The sequence below is a fragment of the Euleptes europaea genome, chromosome 1, assembly GCF_029931775.1.
Source record: "Euleptes europaea isolate rEulEur1 chromosome 1, rEulEur1.hap1, whole genome shotgun sequence".
In the NCBI taxonomy this organism is placed as follows: domain Eukaryota; kingdom Metazoa; phylum Chordata; class Lepidosauria; order Squamata; family Sphaerodactylidae; genus Euleptes; species Euleptes europaea.
Genome location: NC_079312.1, coordinates 102,940,726 through 102,957,484, shown reverse-complemented (window position 1 = coordinate 102,957,484; position 16,759 = coordinate 102,940,726). Strand labels below are relative to the sequence as shown.

Genomic DNA, 16,759 nt, shown 5'->3' with positions numbered 1-16,759 from the left:
GGTAAAGACAAAGAGTAAACTTGGTAGGTTCTGTCATCACGGTTTGTTCTGCACCCTTGACATAGCCTAGTACTGTTCAGCCCCCCTTGTCCAGCCCAGTCTACCAGACTTCCGGGATCCTTCTCAACAAAGACCTGTGCTGACTTGGGCAAATGTATTGGATGCAAGAAGGATATGGGTAGCCAGTGCTAAGAGATCCAAAGATCTCTCCAAGTTCTGATAAAAGAATATTTGCAGTCTTTGTGTCTTAAAAGATGTTGGCATAGGAGAATGGGAAAGTCAGACAAGTAACAGGATCAAATGGAATCACGGATTCTGGCCTACCACTCAGAACAGCCCTTCTTAAGAGTATAAAAACAAATGTGATGAGGCCAGCTACGTTTATTTTTCCATCAATTGCTGGCCTCCCTACCCTGCTCGACCCCTACTGAGATTATTATCTAACGGAGGCTGAAACATACAGGCCCTACTGTGGCAAATATGTCAAAACTTATGCGCACTATCTAATACTTGGTAGGGGTTTTTCTATTTATTGATTTTGGGGGCAGATTTTAACCATGCTTTATCAATTTTACTGTGTTTTAATGTATAATGTACATTGTGTAAGCTTCCCTGAGGCCTGTTTCTCTGGGGAGGGCGGGATATATTTAAAATAAAATAAGTAAATATATGTGAGCCATCATAACTTTTGCAGGAAGGTTATAAGTCCTGCACATCTGGCAGAATTTGCCTGATCCATGATTGATCTCTTCCGCTCCCAGAGGATATATGCTTTAAACTAATTCATCTCCTCTCAAAAGAATGTTCTATGGCTTGGTGAAGACCACTATCAGCCATAGATCTGCTGGTAAACCTACCATGTGGTATGTGGTGCTGTGGTTTGTAGTTAGTTAACAAGACAATCCTATGCTGTGTGTAGACTGATCAAAACAAAAAAGACAGCATGAAGGTCAGAGTCAAAAGAAGGGTTCCAAATATCAGTCGTATGTTGTTAGAGGGGTACATTTCAGCTATTCTGTCTCTGTGTATGTTATATATGATAGTAGATATAAGGTTGTATGTATTAATCTTCAGTAGATAATAGATAAAGACGTTGCATTTACTAAGCTTCTGACTGATATTTGGAACCCTTCTTTTGACCCTGGCCATCATGCTGGTGGTTTGTAGCCTCGTGTAATGCGATAAGAAATTTTTTACTGTGGCTCTGCTGCCTTGCATTTATAATCAAATAAGCATATCAGGAGCCACCATATAGTTAGGAATCATTCTCTGTAAAGTGCATATAACAGCAAAGATATTTTACAATAGGGGATGTAAAAGAGCCTTTATTTGTTTACCCCAGAGTTTGGATCCAAAAATCTACAGTGGGCCAGATACAAAAAGAGGATTTATTTCTAAGAATCTGGGAGACCCTTTCCCTGTTTGTAGAAAAACCTTAAATTATAAAAGAAGAATTAAAAAAAATTAAATACTAAAATGCGAAGATATCACAAGATTATATCATAATATCTCAGTAGCCATTTTGGGATGCCTAGACAACCCACAACAGTCTGTGGTTTCCTATGTCATCCAAAATGGCTGCTGCAGTTTTGTTTTGATATCTGAGGTGAGTTGGGAGGGTGGAAGAGGAGGGGGCAGGCAGGAAAGATAAGAAAGAAGATAGGGGTGGAGGAAGCAAAGCCAGAAGGAAAGAAAAGTGGAGTGAAAAGAGGAGGGAGAACAGAGGGAAGAAAGTAGGTAAAGGGGAGAAACGGCAAGAGCTGCAAGGAAGAGGGAAAGAGATAAAGCAGATGTAGCATGGGGAAGAGAACCAGCTGGGCAGGGGTTAGATTCCCCTCCTGTAAGGTCCTTGCAAGTCCCTTGCTTGCTTTATTGTAAGTAATCGAAATGTTTAATATGGTCCCAGACCAACAATAAAAACTTTTACATAATAAAAATAGTAGCAATATACATCAATACATCAATAAATATATAATCAAACATTCGTAGGGGAACTATTAAAAACATAAGCGTAACTAGAACGCAGTTAAAACTCATTTGTTGGGTTCGACCCATGCTCATCTAGCCTTCATAATTCGCCATCCAAATTTGGCCATTTTAAAAGCTGGGTGTCTTTAACTGAGAGCAAGTTAGAAAGGCGAGTCACTCTAGTGCTCCCTGAGTGGTCCGCTATTACAAGGGAAATGTCTTCTCTTATTTTATTATAAATTTTGCAGTCATAAATGACATGTTCAAGGGTCTCTATGCTCCCATCAGAACAAGGGACTTGCTTTATTGTATTTCTGTCATAGTGACTGGTTCACTACATTTCCATGCAGAATTAATCCCTTGGTATTGTTTCTGGTTGTTCTAGCTGTTTAAGATTTGAGAGCCCTTGACCCAGCATTTCTAACAAAGTAAAGATAAAATATGCCATGGTCATTCTTTCAGAGCAGTGATCCAAGAGAATAGTGGAACTAGTTGGTTATTAAATAATTTGTTGCTCCACCCACTTGATGTTGTGCGTGATTAAATGTTCTGCTTTGCTGAAATAAAACGGAAAAGGCTTATTTGTTTGCGATGGAATCAGCTTCTGTTGCCAGGTTTAGCCATAAAACACCCCTAAGCATGTGCAAAGTGTCTTTTCCCACACCATTAGGTGATGACCATCCAATCCTTCCGTGTTAAGTGGAAAAACTTGTTGGTCAGGACTGTATGACCTTCCAGACAAGTATCCCTTATTTGATAAACAAAGCTCCGTGTTCCACTTTCATGACCCCCTACTATATATATTTATATTTTTCCAGCTGCAAGTTTTTTTTGGCAAAGATAGCTGTGAGAAGTTGAGCACGCAATACTCTCGACCTTTTCTTAATATCCTCTGATATTTTACACCATGAAAACTTTGTTTTGCTGACATTGGAGGAGGAAGGAAATTTGCAAGTACCTCCCAATGTCAACCTTCCAAGAGCAATATTTGATGCTAAGCTATTATAGATACTGCAGCTAAAAGGTCAAAATAATGGGGTGGGGGGAAGTTGTGGTAGGAATTGGAAGGTAGGAAGAGCAGCCTGTTACGGATTTTAGAAACATTGTTGCTTCCCCTAATTTTCCCACTCTGAAATATGGCTATAGAAAACGCCTTAAAATATGCAATCTGTTTGCTGTTTTTTTCTCTCTCTCTCATACATTTTTATCCCACTCTTGGTCCAGGGAGCCCAGAACGCCTTTATCTGCATCTTTCAAAGGCTTTAGATGATTTGTCGTCTACCTGTTTTGAAAAATAAATAGATAACAGAATGCTGCAGTCAGGATGTTGACTGGAGTGGGTCATAGGGACCATATCAGTCTTGGTCCGTCTGCACTGGCTCCCAGTGTGTTGTGGGCCCAATTCAAGGTGCTGGTGTGGAGCTTTAAAGCCCTGTATGGCTTGGGACCAGCATACCTGAAGAACCACCTAACTCCCACACAAAACTACAGGACTGCTAAGGTCATCTTCCGAGACCCTGCTTTGTGTGCCTCAGCCTTCTGAGGCTAAGCAGGTGGCAAAAAGAGGCCCTTTTCTGCTGAGGCACTAAAACAATGGAACCCTCTCCCCAGTAGGGTTGCCAGGTCCCTCTTCGCCATCAGCGGGAGGTTTTTGGGGCGGAGCCTGGTGGGGTTTGGGGAGGGACTTCAATGTCATAGAGTCCAATTGCCAAAGTGGCCATTTTCTCCAGGTGAACTGATCTCTATCGGCTGGAGATCAGTTGTAATAGCAGGAGATCTCCAGCTAGTACCTGGAGGTTGGCAACCCTACTCCCCATGGCTGTCTGTCTGTCCCCTTCTTCCACTGTCTTCCTGCTGCAGGTGAAGATTTCCTCTCTGTTTGGTGCTCCTTCAATGATCCCTCCTTCCTGCCCAATGTTTTAATTACCGTTTGTTTTATGTATTTTAGTTTTGGTTTTAATTGTTTCTATAGTATGCTTTTCTAATGTTTTGGTGGCCCCGATTTGGTAGAAAGGTGGCATTACAAATGTTGTAAATAAATAAAATAAATACAGCTTCCATTTTAGCATCTTTGATATGCCCCTCTGTGACTTTTAGCTTAGTTTACCTGGTTGGAAAGGATTTCTCCTTGAATCATAGATTCCGAATTAGGAATCACCAAAAGCTGCCTCCCGCACACACCCACACATCGCATAATGCAGTGCCATCTGCACCCCCACTCCGTCAGCCCACGCTACCTAGACCATGTTATGTAGAGAGCAGGTGTGCTAGAGGATAAATAGCTCTGGGTGACTCAGCTCCCGTGTCTTTGACTCTGGAGTTGACAAAAAACATATATTTTTTTCTTTAATAGATCTTTGTACGTGTGTTAAATAGTAGGGTAAGAAAATCTGCCGTACATTATAATAACAAGGCAGTCTGTTGTATGCATCGTGTACTGTACCATACTCTTAAGTCACATTTTGAAGTTATGCACAAGTGCTGTCCCTGACAGTTGCTTTTGTGTGCAGTGGTGGCAGATGTGGTTCCAGCTGTCACTCGGGCAAAGGCTTAAACCAAACCAGTTTTTAGAAGATTTTTTTAACCATAGTGTACCCCATGCTGGCAAGAAAAACACAGCCTCCCAGTGTGGCTTTGTTGTACATTTTGGAGTGTGTGACTTAAACATGCAATCACAGCAGGCTTGCCAGGTTTCCCAGGCTTACTTTGTAGATATGTAACGGGGCCAGAAGCATGAGAATAGCTTAAATGTTTGTGAGCCTTTTCAGAAAATGCAGTCCTTTGCGGTACAGCTGCCTGTGAATGAAATGTCCTTATATAATCGGCGCTGCAAGAAAGGAGAAACCATACCTTCCTTTAACCAAATATATTTGGTGCCTGCAGCTAACACTGAAAAGCACTGTTGGATCACATTGTAATGGCCTTCAAATGCGTAAGCTTTGGTATTTTCTGTTCTGGTTCTTTAATATATGTAGCATTATGAAGTGGTTCTCTGTTCTTCTGCAAGCATCACGCTTCATTTCATTTACTCCATGTTGCAATGGATTTTCTGTGAAGGAAGTTTTGATTAGTTCCACCGGTAATGTGCAGTTTTACTGTATCTTGTTCTGTAGGAGTATTTTGAGTGCCCTTCTTTACTGGCCCCCAGAAAATGCACTCCTGTAGCAAGAACTCATTGTTAGGTGTCTATCCAGTGTCTAATTCATTCAAGATGAGATCATTATTCTGCATTGGCAGCTTAGAACAGACTGGAGACTTTGTTGATGTTGGAGGTGAGAGTGATTTCCATCAATCCCCTCACCCACACTGCGTACTTTCAAAGGGGGCTGCAGAAGGAGAAGGGAGGTGGGGAAAACTCACTCCACCAGCTATACTCCACTGGTGATGATTTCGATCCATCCCAATGAAAATATGCATCTGCCATATACTTAGTCATCTCCCTGGACCCACTAGCTCATTATGCGTACTCTATCAGTGATTTGTAAGGGGCACAGACAGGGAAGTCTTTACCACTAGCTGCTGCCTGAGATCCTTTTTAACTGGAGGTCAGTCACTAAATGTGGAGCCTTTGCCTTTCAAAGAATGTTATCTGCCCCTTAGCTGCCATCCTGATGGTGTTGCCACCTTGCCTTCCTTAGTGTTTCCTACTTATTTTTGCTGTCAGCAAAGGCTCTTGCCTTACAATTCTTAGAACAGGATGGCTTAGTTATATTTGTAGAATGACAGAATGGTTAACCTATGGGGGTGGCTCTGAGGTAAAAGGGGATTCTTTACTCTAAATAAAGAAGTTGTTTTCTCTTAAACATATAGTTTATTTAGAAATATAGCAGCGTAACAATTTCAGTAAGGTTCATAAGTGTAATGGTTTCAGATAGGTACAGTTCTTCTTTCTCTAAAGTTTCTTAAATAGACCTAGCCTAAAAGGTTATTTTTTCACTTGTCACTTAGGTGAATAATTTCTACAAAGCTTAATTTCCCAACTTGCCACTTAGGCTAATAACTTCCACTTGAGGCTTACCTGGCACCTGTGCTGCTTTCTTTAAGGTGTCAGGCCAAAATATTTATGTGATGTCACCCTATAGGTCAGTAATGACCCGGCGCTTGAACAGGGGATTACCTTTATCTTTACCTTTTACCTGATGGCCACGTGTCTCACCTCTGAAGGCAGGGGCACAGGCAGCAGTAGCTATTTATGTTCACCCAAGCTTTTAATTAAAAGGTTGATATTTTTAAATTCTATTGTAGTCTGGACACTTATGCTTTCTGTGATCTGTTTTTAATGGTCTGTGTTTTTATATTGAGCTGGTTCTTTTTTCTAATGATGGCTTTTAATCAACAACTTTCAATGTTTTGTTTTTATTATTTTTTATTTTGTAAGCTGCCTTGGGCAAGTTGCTGGAGAGGCAGCATAAATATTTTCTAAAAGAGAAAATTCCCACTGGAAAGTCCTAACTGGCGTTTTAAAATCTAAATTGTGACCTTTTTGTGTGCTTTTAGAATGTTCTTTTATTTGTATTATTTTAATGTGTTTTTAAAATGATCATTATGTTGTAAGCTGTCTTGAGTTCAGCAAGAGAGAAAGGCAGCTAATAAAGGTTTTACATAAATAATAAATAAGTTCACAAAATCCCAGGTATTGTTTCAGCTTGCACTATGAGATTTATGTTATAGAATAAGATTGGATTTGTATAGCAGGTTTCATTTCTTGGGTTTACATGTATTATGTCTACATGTGCAACAGAATGAATTGGTAGAATGGACTGTATCTCTTCAGACTTCAGGTGTGACAGATGGCATTTTGTAATGAACCTACATGGGAAAAGCTAAATCGGATAGTTTCTTTTTTTAAAATGAAGGAGTTTTAGTGCTGTCAAAGACTAGTTAACTTGATCAACGTTCCCACCTGAAGCTCGGGTAGATCAGCCTATCTGCTGTTTGTGAGAACTAAGCTTTTGTGGCATAATGTTAACTAATGGCCTGTGCATGTATATTGTTTCCATTTAGACGTCAGAAATGACATTCTAAGCTTGTGCAGTGGTGGGAGAGGTGTGATGCCTGGCTCTAACTGCATATCCTAGACCTAGGGCATCCACCTTTCCCCTAAACTTGGTGCTCATCAAAACCCAGCCTGTTGCAGGCTTTGATTTCTTAGAAATGGGTAAAGAGAGAACTGTGATTTAAGGTGCATTTTCTTCATCCATCCACTCCTCATCCTGCCAACACAATAGAAATTACATGAGAAAAACAAATTGAAATATCAAATTTGCATCTGTGGTTCATGCAAAAATGATATGAACACACGTCCCACTTACTTTTTCATCCTTTTGGTGTCGTAAGGTACCAGCAAATATTGTCACATTTTTCCTGATTCTTGAATGTTATGTCGCATTTTTAAAAAAAGAAAAGAAACAATCCTGCCTGGAAAAAAAACCTGCATTTGTCTAAATATATTCAATTGAACAAATTTTTATCTCCCCATTTTCTCCTCCCTTCACCAAACAAGTGTTTATTTTTGTAGAGGGGTGTGTAAAAATCTTCCTGATCTCCCCCTCCCCCAATTTTGTCTGAGAACTTGCTGCATGTAGGTGGTGAAGGAATTTTGTGTCTCTGCAATGACTCACCAGAATGACTCACTCGTACGTAGAGAGAAAAACGACCCTGAGTAGCAAGTTAAGTGGTGTGCTGTGTTTAGAATGCTTAGCCTGGGTGGCACACCTGGGGTCTCATGCCTTTTTCATTTTTGAAGGCTGCCATTCTCTCCTCGCCCCCTTTCATGTCTCCCTTCTGTGGTGGTGGTGTGCCCTCCTGCATGGGCAGTGAGTTACGCTACCACATTCATTAACTGCTCATGCACACCTTTCCCTTGAGATAGAGGGAGGAAAGCAGACTGTCGTGTTTTATAAAAAATTAAACTGAGGCATTTGTTGTGGGTGCAACCCAGATCTGAGCGCTGTGTTCTTCTCTACAGTCCGGTCAGTCACGTCTCGCCTCCCCACGTCATGCGACTTTGCCCCTTCTCTCTTGGAAGATTGAAATGATGTATAATCAAGTTGGGAGGGGGAGTGCAGGGAGAAGATATAAACACATGAAGCTGCCTTATACTGAACCAGACTCTTGGTCCATCAAAGTCAGTATTGCCTGCTCTGACCAGCAGCGACTCTCCAGGGTCTCAGGCAGAGGTCTTTCACGTCATCTACTTGCCTGGTCCCTTTAATTGGAGATGCCGGGGATTGAACCTGGGACCTTCTGCATGCCAAACATATGCTTTACCACTGAGCCACAGCCCCAGTCAGGAAATTTCTTCCCCAGAAGTTAACCAGCGTGGCAGTGATGAGCCCTGGGGCTAAATAAATAGTGTCCTGCTTGCCTAGTCCAGGACTTGAGCACTGTGAGGACATAGGCATGATGGCTGAGATTGAGAGTTTAGGTGTACAAGAGACTACCCATGTAGTACTGAACCTGAGCATTAATACACAGGAGGGGGATATTTGTACCTCTTCTTCCTTGAGCTTCATGGGAAAGCATATGTGTTTGGGGGCTAACTGGGTTGGCTTCCTCCACCTCAAGTCACACTTCTGCCAGAAGAAATAGCCAGTTAATTTGGAAGAAGGTTCCTTTGGCTGGAGGGAGCGGGGGGGGGGGCTTCCAGACTTTGCTGAATGGAGTGGTGGGGTATACCACACTGAAACCAAACCGCATACCCCTCCCCCAAAGCAAAGAGCCGATCCTGTTCCCATATCAGCCACATTCGGATTGGTCCTGCTCCGACTGCAGTCATTTTGTAGCAGTGCCCTCTACCCTCTCAGAACATTCCAGAAGTGCTTGTAGGCTCGATAAGGTGGGGGGACTCCTGGTATAGGTGAGGGGCTTTCTCAAGCACTTTTCTTGTCCTTCTGCTGTTTTTGCTCCCCCCACCCCTCTGGGTTGCTGAAATGCCCTAAACATTCCTGGAAGACAATTGGCATGGTCTTTTTCAGAATATACCTGGGCAATCCCCTGGCCTTAACTGTAGGTGCCCTATTGATGGACGCAGGGCTTTCTTTAATTTGGCCACGAGGTACCTCGGGATAGTGGAATAGTCTGGCTTACCACAACTCACTGCAATGCAAGTAGCCAACAAAGGGAGTCTTATCAGCTTTACATTGAATGTCGGATGCATGCAAACATTTCTTTTCAATGGCTAGAACCAGAATTTTCCCATTTTTTGATAGCTGGGGTGTACTTTTTTTTGTCTCACAATTGGAATCTCTCTTCCCTCATACGTCTGAAATTGTTTACTTTTCAAATATGAAAGAGTAACTCAGTCTTGGAGGAGCCCACCCTCTGTGTTTCTGTCTGAATCACTATTCTGAGCATGCCTGCTGATTGGGCATTCTGCTGCGTCTTTGCGTCAGTCTGAGTGTAGTCGGTCTGATGGAGAAGTGCAGGAGAGTTTGCAGCTTCCAGGGGAAGCTAACTAGAAGGTCAGGGTTGTGAATCATGCATAGATGCATCAGGCAGCCTCCTCTTGACAGCTGCTTTGAATTCACAGCAGCTTTGTTTATTTGATGAACGTATTTCTTGCAGCCTTCTAATAAGTCCTGGCACAAAAGTTAGGAATTACTATGTTTGAATAATCATGGGGGAATTGGTCTTAAATGTTTCATTCCAGTTAAAATGATGCTTGTGGCAGATCCCCCCCCCCCAGAGTTTCAGCGTCTCCTTGGTATATGACAGTTGCCTTTCTTCATAAGGTGTTGTCATTATGCAGCAAGAACTGCTCATTAGTGAAGCTGCCTTTGTGACACCTTTCTATTTATCCCCGTCTTCCATAACTACAGATTGTAACATACTTTTCAGTCATTGTGACTAGCTGCCATTTAAAAATGCATGGCAGCTCACTTCAGCTTTCTCAGCGAGGTTTATAGAAGACTCTTTCTTGTTCTACAGCAGTTGTGTTCTTCTCACCTGTTGTGTTAGTGATGGTTGAAATGAGGTCAGGTGAACTTCTAAGCAGTTTGCTGTGTGTTCTTCAGGTGATCACCTCGGCCACAATGAAATAACTGTGCAAAATACTTTATCTAGAACAAATAGTGATTCTCCAAAATGACAAATTAAAACACATCTTGGAAGTTCTAGTACAGCTGTATGTGTTACAAGATAGTAAGTAGATGTTGTTAAGCTTTGCTTATGCTCCATGTCAAAGCACCCCTGATGTATTATTTGTTACGTACATTTTTATCCCATTCTTCTTCTAAGGAACTCAGGGTGGTGTGCATCATTCTCCATTATTTTTAACCTTGTGATACAACCATGTGAGGTGGTTAGGTTAAGAGTGAATGACTGGCCCAGAGTCACCCAGCAAGACCCCAGTTGTAGGCTGACGAATACAGAAGTATGTTTACCACCTAATTAAAAAGGTAAAGGTCCCCTGTGCAAGCACCAGGTCATTCCTGACCGATGGGGTGATGTCACATCCCGACATTTACTGGGCAAACCTTTGTTTACGGGGTGGTGTGCCAGTGCCTTCCCCAGTCATCTTCCCTTTACCCCCAGCAAGCTGGGTACTCATTTTACCGACCTCGGAAGGATGGAAGGCTGAGTCAACCTTGAGCCGGCTACCTGAAACCAACTTCCGCTGGGATCGAGCTCAGGTCATGAGCAGAGCTTGGACTGCAGTACTGCAGCCAATAAGTCAAAAAGTCAATTGAAAGAATTTGAGATAATTTATTTATCCAATTTGTATCTTCGAAGGAATTGAGGGTGGTGTACCTACCTCATACTAGTTTATCCTCACAACAACTCTGTTGGGTGGGTTAGGCTGAGGGATTGTGTGCACTGGCCCAGTGAACTTCGGGGCCAAGTAGGGATTTAAAGCCAGGTAAATCCCTGATACTAGTCTGATTCTCCACAATGGTGAAAACCTTCAGGTGAAGTACTTCCCCATTCAGAGAGAACATTCAGCCTTGTAACACAATGCAAGTTCCAAATACCAGGGTGCTTTTCAACAAAATCACACAATGACTTTACCTCTTCAATACATCAGCACATACCAGTCGATGTTTTCAGAGCTATACATTTTTGTAGCCTGATTCATCTTTCCCCTCACACACATTTAGAATAATATTTCTGGACAACATGGCCCATTTATGGACCCGCAGCTTCCCTGGGAACATCTGGAAAGCAGTGTTTACATTCTTTCCACATAGACGGCAGCAACAGCAGCATATGATAAAGAGCCCCATAGCAGCTCATGACATCATGGCCTCACAGGCAGAGGAAATAGCTAAACTTCCTGCTCACAGCCCATTGAAACCTCAGCACTGGCGTCGTCTCGCTGAAATGACAATAATGCCTCAACAAACCTGCCAAGGAAGCCAGGAGGAGAAAGAGAGGGGCTTTGGAGTGTAACTAAATAATTGGAAACAGGAAATAGCTCTGGGTTAAAGGCAGTAAAAATAACACCATGTGGATACTATAAAAGGAAACAAGTTCTTGAAGGAAGAGAAAACTCATGGCAAGATTTTGAAATGTGTTGTCAACATTTTGGGAGGGGAGAAGGGGGATTAGAAGAACATGATTCCTTCTCCCGGGATGAGGCAGCTTCTTTGTGGCATGTTTCACTTAATCTGAAGTGGCAATCTTCTGTGCAAGACCACCAAACCAAAAAAAGAAAAAAAAATACCATACGTATGTATTCAATTAATACGTATTACATGTATGCCCTCCAGAACTCTGTGGATGAAGGATGCAATAAAAACTGTGTATTTCAGTTGCAAAAAGCAGGTGTGGGGAGCAATATTGATGGGTCATGTGGTGCTAGAAAAGGGGGAGTTTGCCGTCCCCTTACCGTTTCCCTGACTGGAAACTCCCTCCCCAACCTTGGGGGGGGGGGGAGAACAGGCACAGTGTTGTCTGCTGCCTTTTTTTATTTCCAAGACTTAAAGGCTCAAGTCAGTACACCATTATTCTGGGTGTGTGGGAGAGACCTCAACGCCTAGAGTGCAATGGCCAAAGTGGCCATTTTCTCCAGGTGAACTGATCTCTATCGGCTGGAGATCAGTTGTAATAGCAGGAGATCTCCAGCTAGTACCTGGAGGTTGGCAATCCTAAATATCCCTGATACCTAGTCGAATTCTCCACAATGGTGAAAACCTCCATGAGAAGAACTTCCCCATTCAGAGAGAACATATGGTGCTATACGTGGTTAGGGTGTTGGATCTGGGAAACCCAGGTTTGGGTTTCCAAACCCCACTCTGCCATGAAAGCTTGCTGGGTGACTCTGGGCCAGAGCACTCTTAGGGGAGTTCACATGACTAATTGCTCCCCCCCCCCAATTCTCTGCATAGAGGAAAACTACATGCTAGTGAGAGGGATTTTAGCCTAGTTTTCATTCTGACCTGCTTGTTTTCTCTGTTTAGGGCTTCTTTGTATGACTGAGCGATATAGGTGTTAGGCTTACATGACTGAGTGCTCTTCCACACAGAAACAATCACTGCACATAGAAAGCTAGCATGTCAAGGAGAAGGCTAGTCTAGGTCCCATCTCCCTGACATGTAGTTTCATTTGTGAAGGTTTTTTTTTTTTAAGGAAGGAACCTATAGTCTGGAATGGTATAGTAATCCTCATGTGCTCTGTGTGAGAGCTAGACCTCAGAAATGGGGAGGAGTGGGGCTGTGCAGCTGGAAGCTGGCTAAGTGTTCCCATGGGGTTATGTGGAATAAAAGTAAAGGGTCTTGAGAGGAATCAGGTTTTCCTTCTTTGCCTGGAGAACGGTGGTGGAGAAATAGGAAAAAGAAAAACTGGGATTCTCCATCACCCCTTTTCCTTCCCCTGACTCACCCCATCAAAGTTACCTAGCTTTTGGCTGGTAGGAATAGTTTTAAAAAAAAAAGAAGTTCCCTTATATGACTGAATGAAAAGATATTTGCTTTTGCACTTGTGTGTAAAATGTCATTTTTGGAAACCCAAATGGAAATATCCTCAGCATTTTTCAGCACAAAGGACTCACAATAGTGAAATGTTCCGTCTGTTTTATAGCATTTGTTTTTTCCCCTCCCCAGGTTTGACATCTACAGGAAGGTGCCAAAAGACCTTACGCAGCCAACCTTTACAGGAGCAATTAGTAAGTGCCTGTGTGTGTACATGTACCTACCCCACTCTAAAATTAGAATTCCTTCTGGCTTCTCATTGTAAGGCAGTATGATTTATTTCTGAAGCGATAGTAAATCCACTAGGTTTTGTAGCGCAACAGCTTGCTCTGTGTGTGTATGTTTTGATTAGATAGCCCTGTAAGATAACCAGGTGAACTGCTGTGGGCTGGCTGGGGCGCCCTGATGAATCACACCACAGTGGATGTCTTCTGGCAAGTCTCCTTCTCTTGAGTCTGGGGTGAAAGCAAAAAAGCATTTCCCTGGCTGCGAGGTTGGGAGACAGCTTGATGTAAAGCCAGTTTGTTGCTTCTTTTCTATATTGTTAGAAAGTAATTATCACAGCCTTCTTCCCCCCGCCCCCTTTATTGGCACGTAGCATAATTTTGGGTTGATGTCATGTTCTTACTCGGGATCTTGTCTTCCTTCCTTCTCAAGAATGAGGCCTGTTGGCTGAGTAATGCAATTTCACACCATCGTTGCTAGTGAGTGTGTTGCGTAGTAGAGTGGTAAATACACATCAGGCTGTTCCTGCCAGGTCAGTAATTAGATGCCTAATGTTGCTTTCCTGTCTTGTTGCACACCAATTTCCTTTGATCAAGTAACTGTGCCCCAGTTCACTCGCTTTTGTAGTTTGGGTCATCTAGTCATGGATATATCATTGCTGACGCAAACAGTATCACACCCTGAGATAGTGATTGGTGCTGAATAGAACTGAGTCAGTAATCCTGAATCATTTAGGATGCAGTTTGAAGAAGCGGGGAAGAGGCAGTTGATCAAAGCTGAGACGCCCTAACAAATACTTAGTGGGGATCTGCCATTGCACTCAAGAATGTTGTTCTTACCCCCCCTTTCCCTACTTAGCTTGTCTAGTCTTTAGCTTTCATGCTGCAACTTTTCACGTTAGCCATGATGAACAGGCGAATTACTTGCCTCTGACCAGCATACTCTGCAGACCTGCATTCATCTGTAACAGTGAATTGAAGCTTGGTCAAGCTCTGCACAGGAGTGGAAGAGGGAGATGGGAGGAGTGAGGGGTAAGGCAAGCAGTAAGCTGTGTTAGTGCACAATCAAGGTTTGTCTGTGCCTTGGTCACTCTGTACCACGGGGGGACAATATCCCTGTTTCTACCTAGAGGGGGAGAAGGACCCTCTTCTACACTTGGGTTCTCCTTCCCATGCACCCTGGAGGAAGGAAATAGGTCAGTCTTTCTGTCTGTGGGGTGAGGACCCACCCTAGTCTTTTTCTTGCTGTCTCCTGAGAGAACATAGGATTAAGAGCGCTCCTGGTGATGGGATGGCTGCCAACTTGGAAGGCTTTAAGAGGGGAGTGGACATGTTCATGGAGGATAGGGCTATCCATGGCTATTAGTAAAAATGGATGCTAGTCATGATGCATACCCATTCTCTCCAGGATCAGAGGAGCGTGCCTTTTATATTAAGTGCATTGGAACATAGGCAGGATAATGCTGCTGCTGTTGTCTTGTTTGTGGGCCTCCTAGAAGCACCTGGTTGGCCACTGTATGAACAGACTGCTGGTCTTGATGGACCTTGGTCTGATCCAGCACGGCCTTTCTTATGTTCCTATGGTATGTTTTGTTTCAGGGCTGTTAGGTCAAATTTCTTTACATTCCTCGTGTGCTTACCCTATCTTCTCTGCTTTACAAAAAACACACCTTCTCCCTTTCTGCTTGATTCTCTCTCCCCCCCCCCCTGCTGCCTCAGCCCTACTTTTTCTGTCTCCGTCTGCCTCAGCCACAGTGATGTCTTCAGCCAGTTCAGTGGCAGAAGCTTACCTAGGAGCCTCCTCTGAGACAGAATAGGGGACAGTCATTCCCAGGAAGTAGAACAAGAGGCATTTGCAATCCTTCTCTGGAGGTGGGAAGTCTTCAGAGGTTTCAACAGACGTGTGTGTTAAGTGCCGTCAAATCGCTTCCGACTCATGGTGATCCTATGAATGAAAGTCCTCCAAAATGTCCTATCTTTGACAGCCCTACTCAGATCCTGCAAGTTGAAGGCCGTGGCTTCCTTTATTGAGTCAATCCATCTCTTGTTGGGTCTTCCTCTTTTGGCACTCTCTCATTGCCTGGTATGGACTGAAAGCACCCTGGATGCAATCCAACATACTTCAGACGTTGGTTCAGTTGGGGCTGTGCCTTTGCTTCAAAGGTTTTCAGGCATTTATTCAAGATTTTTCACAGTCCCCAAAGGAGAACAAGGACTGGAGGGCCATCTTGGATCTCAGGTTCTTGAATAACTTTGTGAAGTACAGGTGATTGTCTGAGACGGGTTGGGGGAGAGAAGGAAGCAAAGGCAGGGAGGATGGGATACCCCTTCCCGCACGTTCCTTGCAGGTCCCAGCCTATCATTTTATAATAGAAGTTCATGCTGGAATAAATTTTGTTACTCTTTAAGGGGCCATTGGACTCCTGTCTTATTTTGCAAACCAATATGTTTGCTTTTGGCTATGTAAAATATGAACAGACCAGAGTATGAATGTTAATTGACCTGCTACGCCTTAAAGACTTTTTATCATCAGCTAGCCCTTTTATGTATTTAAACTCTGTTGGGACTACAGAGTTTAAGCCATATATACTATCTCTTTGCATACTGGCTGAACCTTCAATTGAAGGAATGAATTAAAGGAATGAATTGCAGAAGATGGTTTAAATCTGAATTGTTGGGAGCCATCTAAATAAGTGTATAATGTTGCTGAATATATTTCATACAACCTGCACAGTGATATGCAGTAGGCCCTACTTTCGGCTAAAATCCTTTTCATAAAGTCTTTGGCATGGATGAAGAGAAGTAAATTGCATTAACTTGCACTTATCAACTGCCATATGCCTTCTTCTGTGGTGCTATACTTTATGATGACTGCCAATAGCTGTTCCCACAGTGTAATATATCACTGTGCTGAACTGCCCATGTTTGGGTATGTAGGCTGTAGGTGACATGTTCCCTGGCACATGACTGTTAAGATGCTAATGGCATGAGCTGTCTGATAACTCAGCAGGGCCAAGTGGTCCAGACAGCTGTTCTGTCAATCCTACAATTTAGTTTTTACTAGAGGTACATAGATCATGCCGATGTGTTATACATATACATGACAACGCTATGCAAAAAATACTGTAATGCCATGTAGATGTATTGGTTTTAATTGCATAGTGAAGGTACAATTACATGTGGCTTTCACAAACCTTTTCCCTACACCAGGTTGTACCATTGCATTCACCATTGTGTTGCATGCAAAGTGGGTCAGAACCTAAGGAAGTCAGGGAATGACCAATCCTTCTGAGCCTGTGAGCACTTTTAGAATTTTTTGAACGGGGAGTGGATAGCACCACTAAATATCAGTCTTAGAATGCAGCGGCCAGTTGCAAAATGTTGGGACTTTACAAGCCAAATACCCACATGGAGGCTGATATTTTTGAATGGGTGTTTCCTGCAGACATGAAGGTGTGATGCTTCCTGGGTTCTTATGAATTACCTCCTGCTCCAGCGAGGTGGAGGAAAACCAGGACAGGTTTTTTGCATTGCAGAAGAAATGAGCAACGTAAAACCCATCCAAGGCCCCATGGCACCACATTGGCCATCATTGCTTTAAGCATTCGTCCTCTTCTTCAAAATTAGGTTGTATTCTATCACTCTGCTCAGTTATGT

At 42.9% G+C, this 16,759-nt stretch overlaps 1 protein-coding gene across 1 annotated transcript in view; it reads left to right on the top strand.

Annotated features, from left to right (window-relative positions):
• ERGIC1 (endoplasmic reticulum-golgi intermediate compartment 1) overlaps positions 1-16,759 on the top strand; it is a 124,519-nt gene that overhangs the window by 31,449 nt on the left and 76,311 nt on the right. The window contains exon 3 of the mRNA XM_056847790.1: positions 13,011-13,072. Coding sequence (XP_056703768.1) covers positions 13,011-13,072 — 62 coding nt within the window. The remainder of the gene's footprint in view (positions 1-13,010; positions 13,073-16,759) is intronic.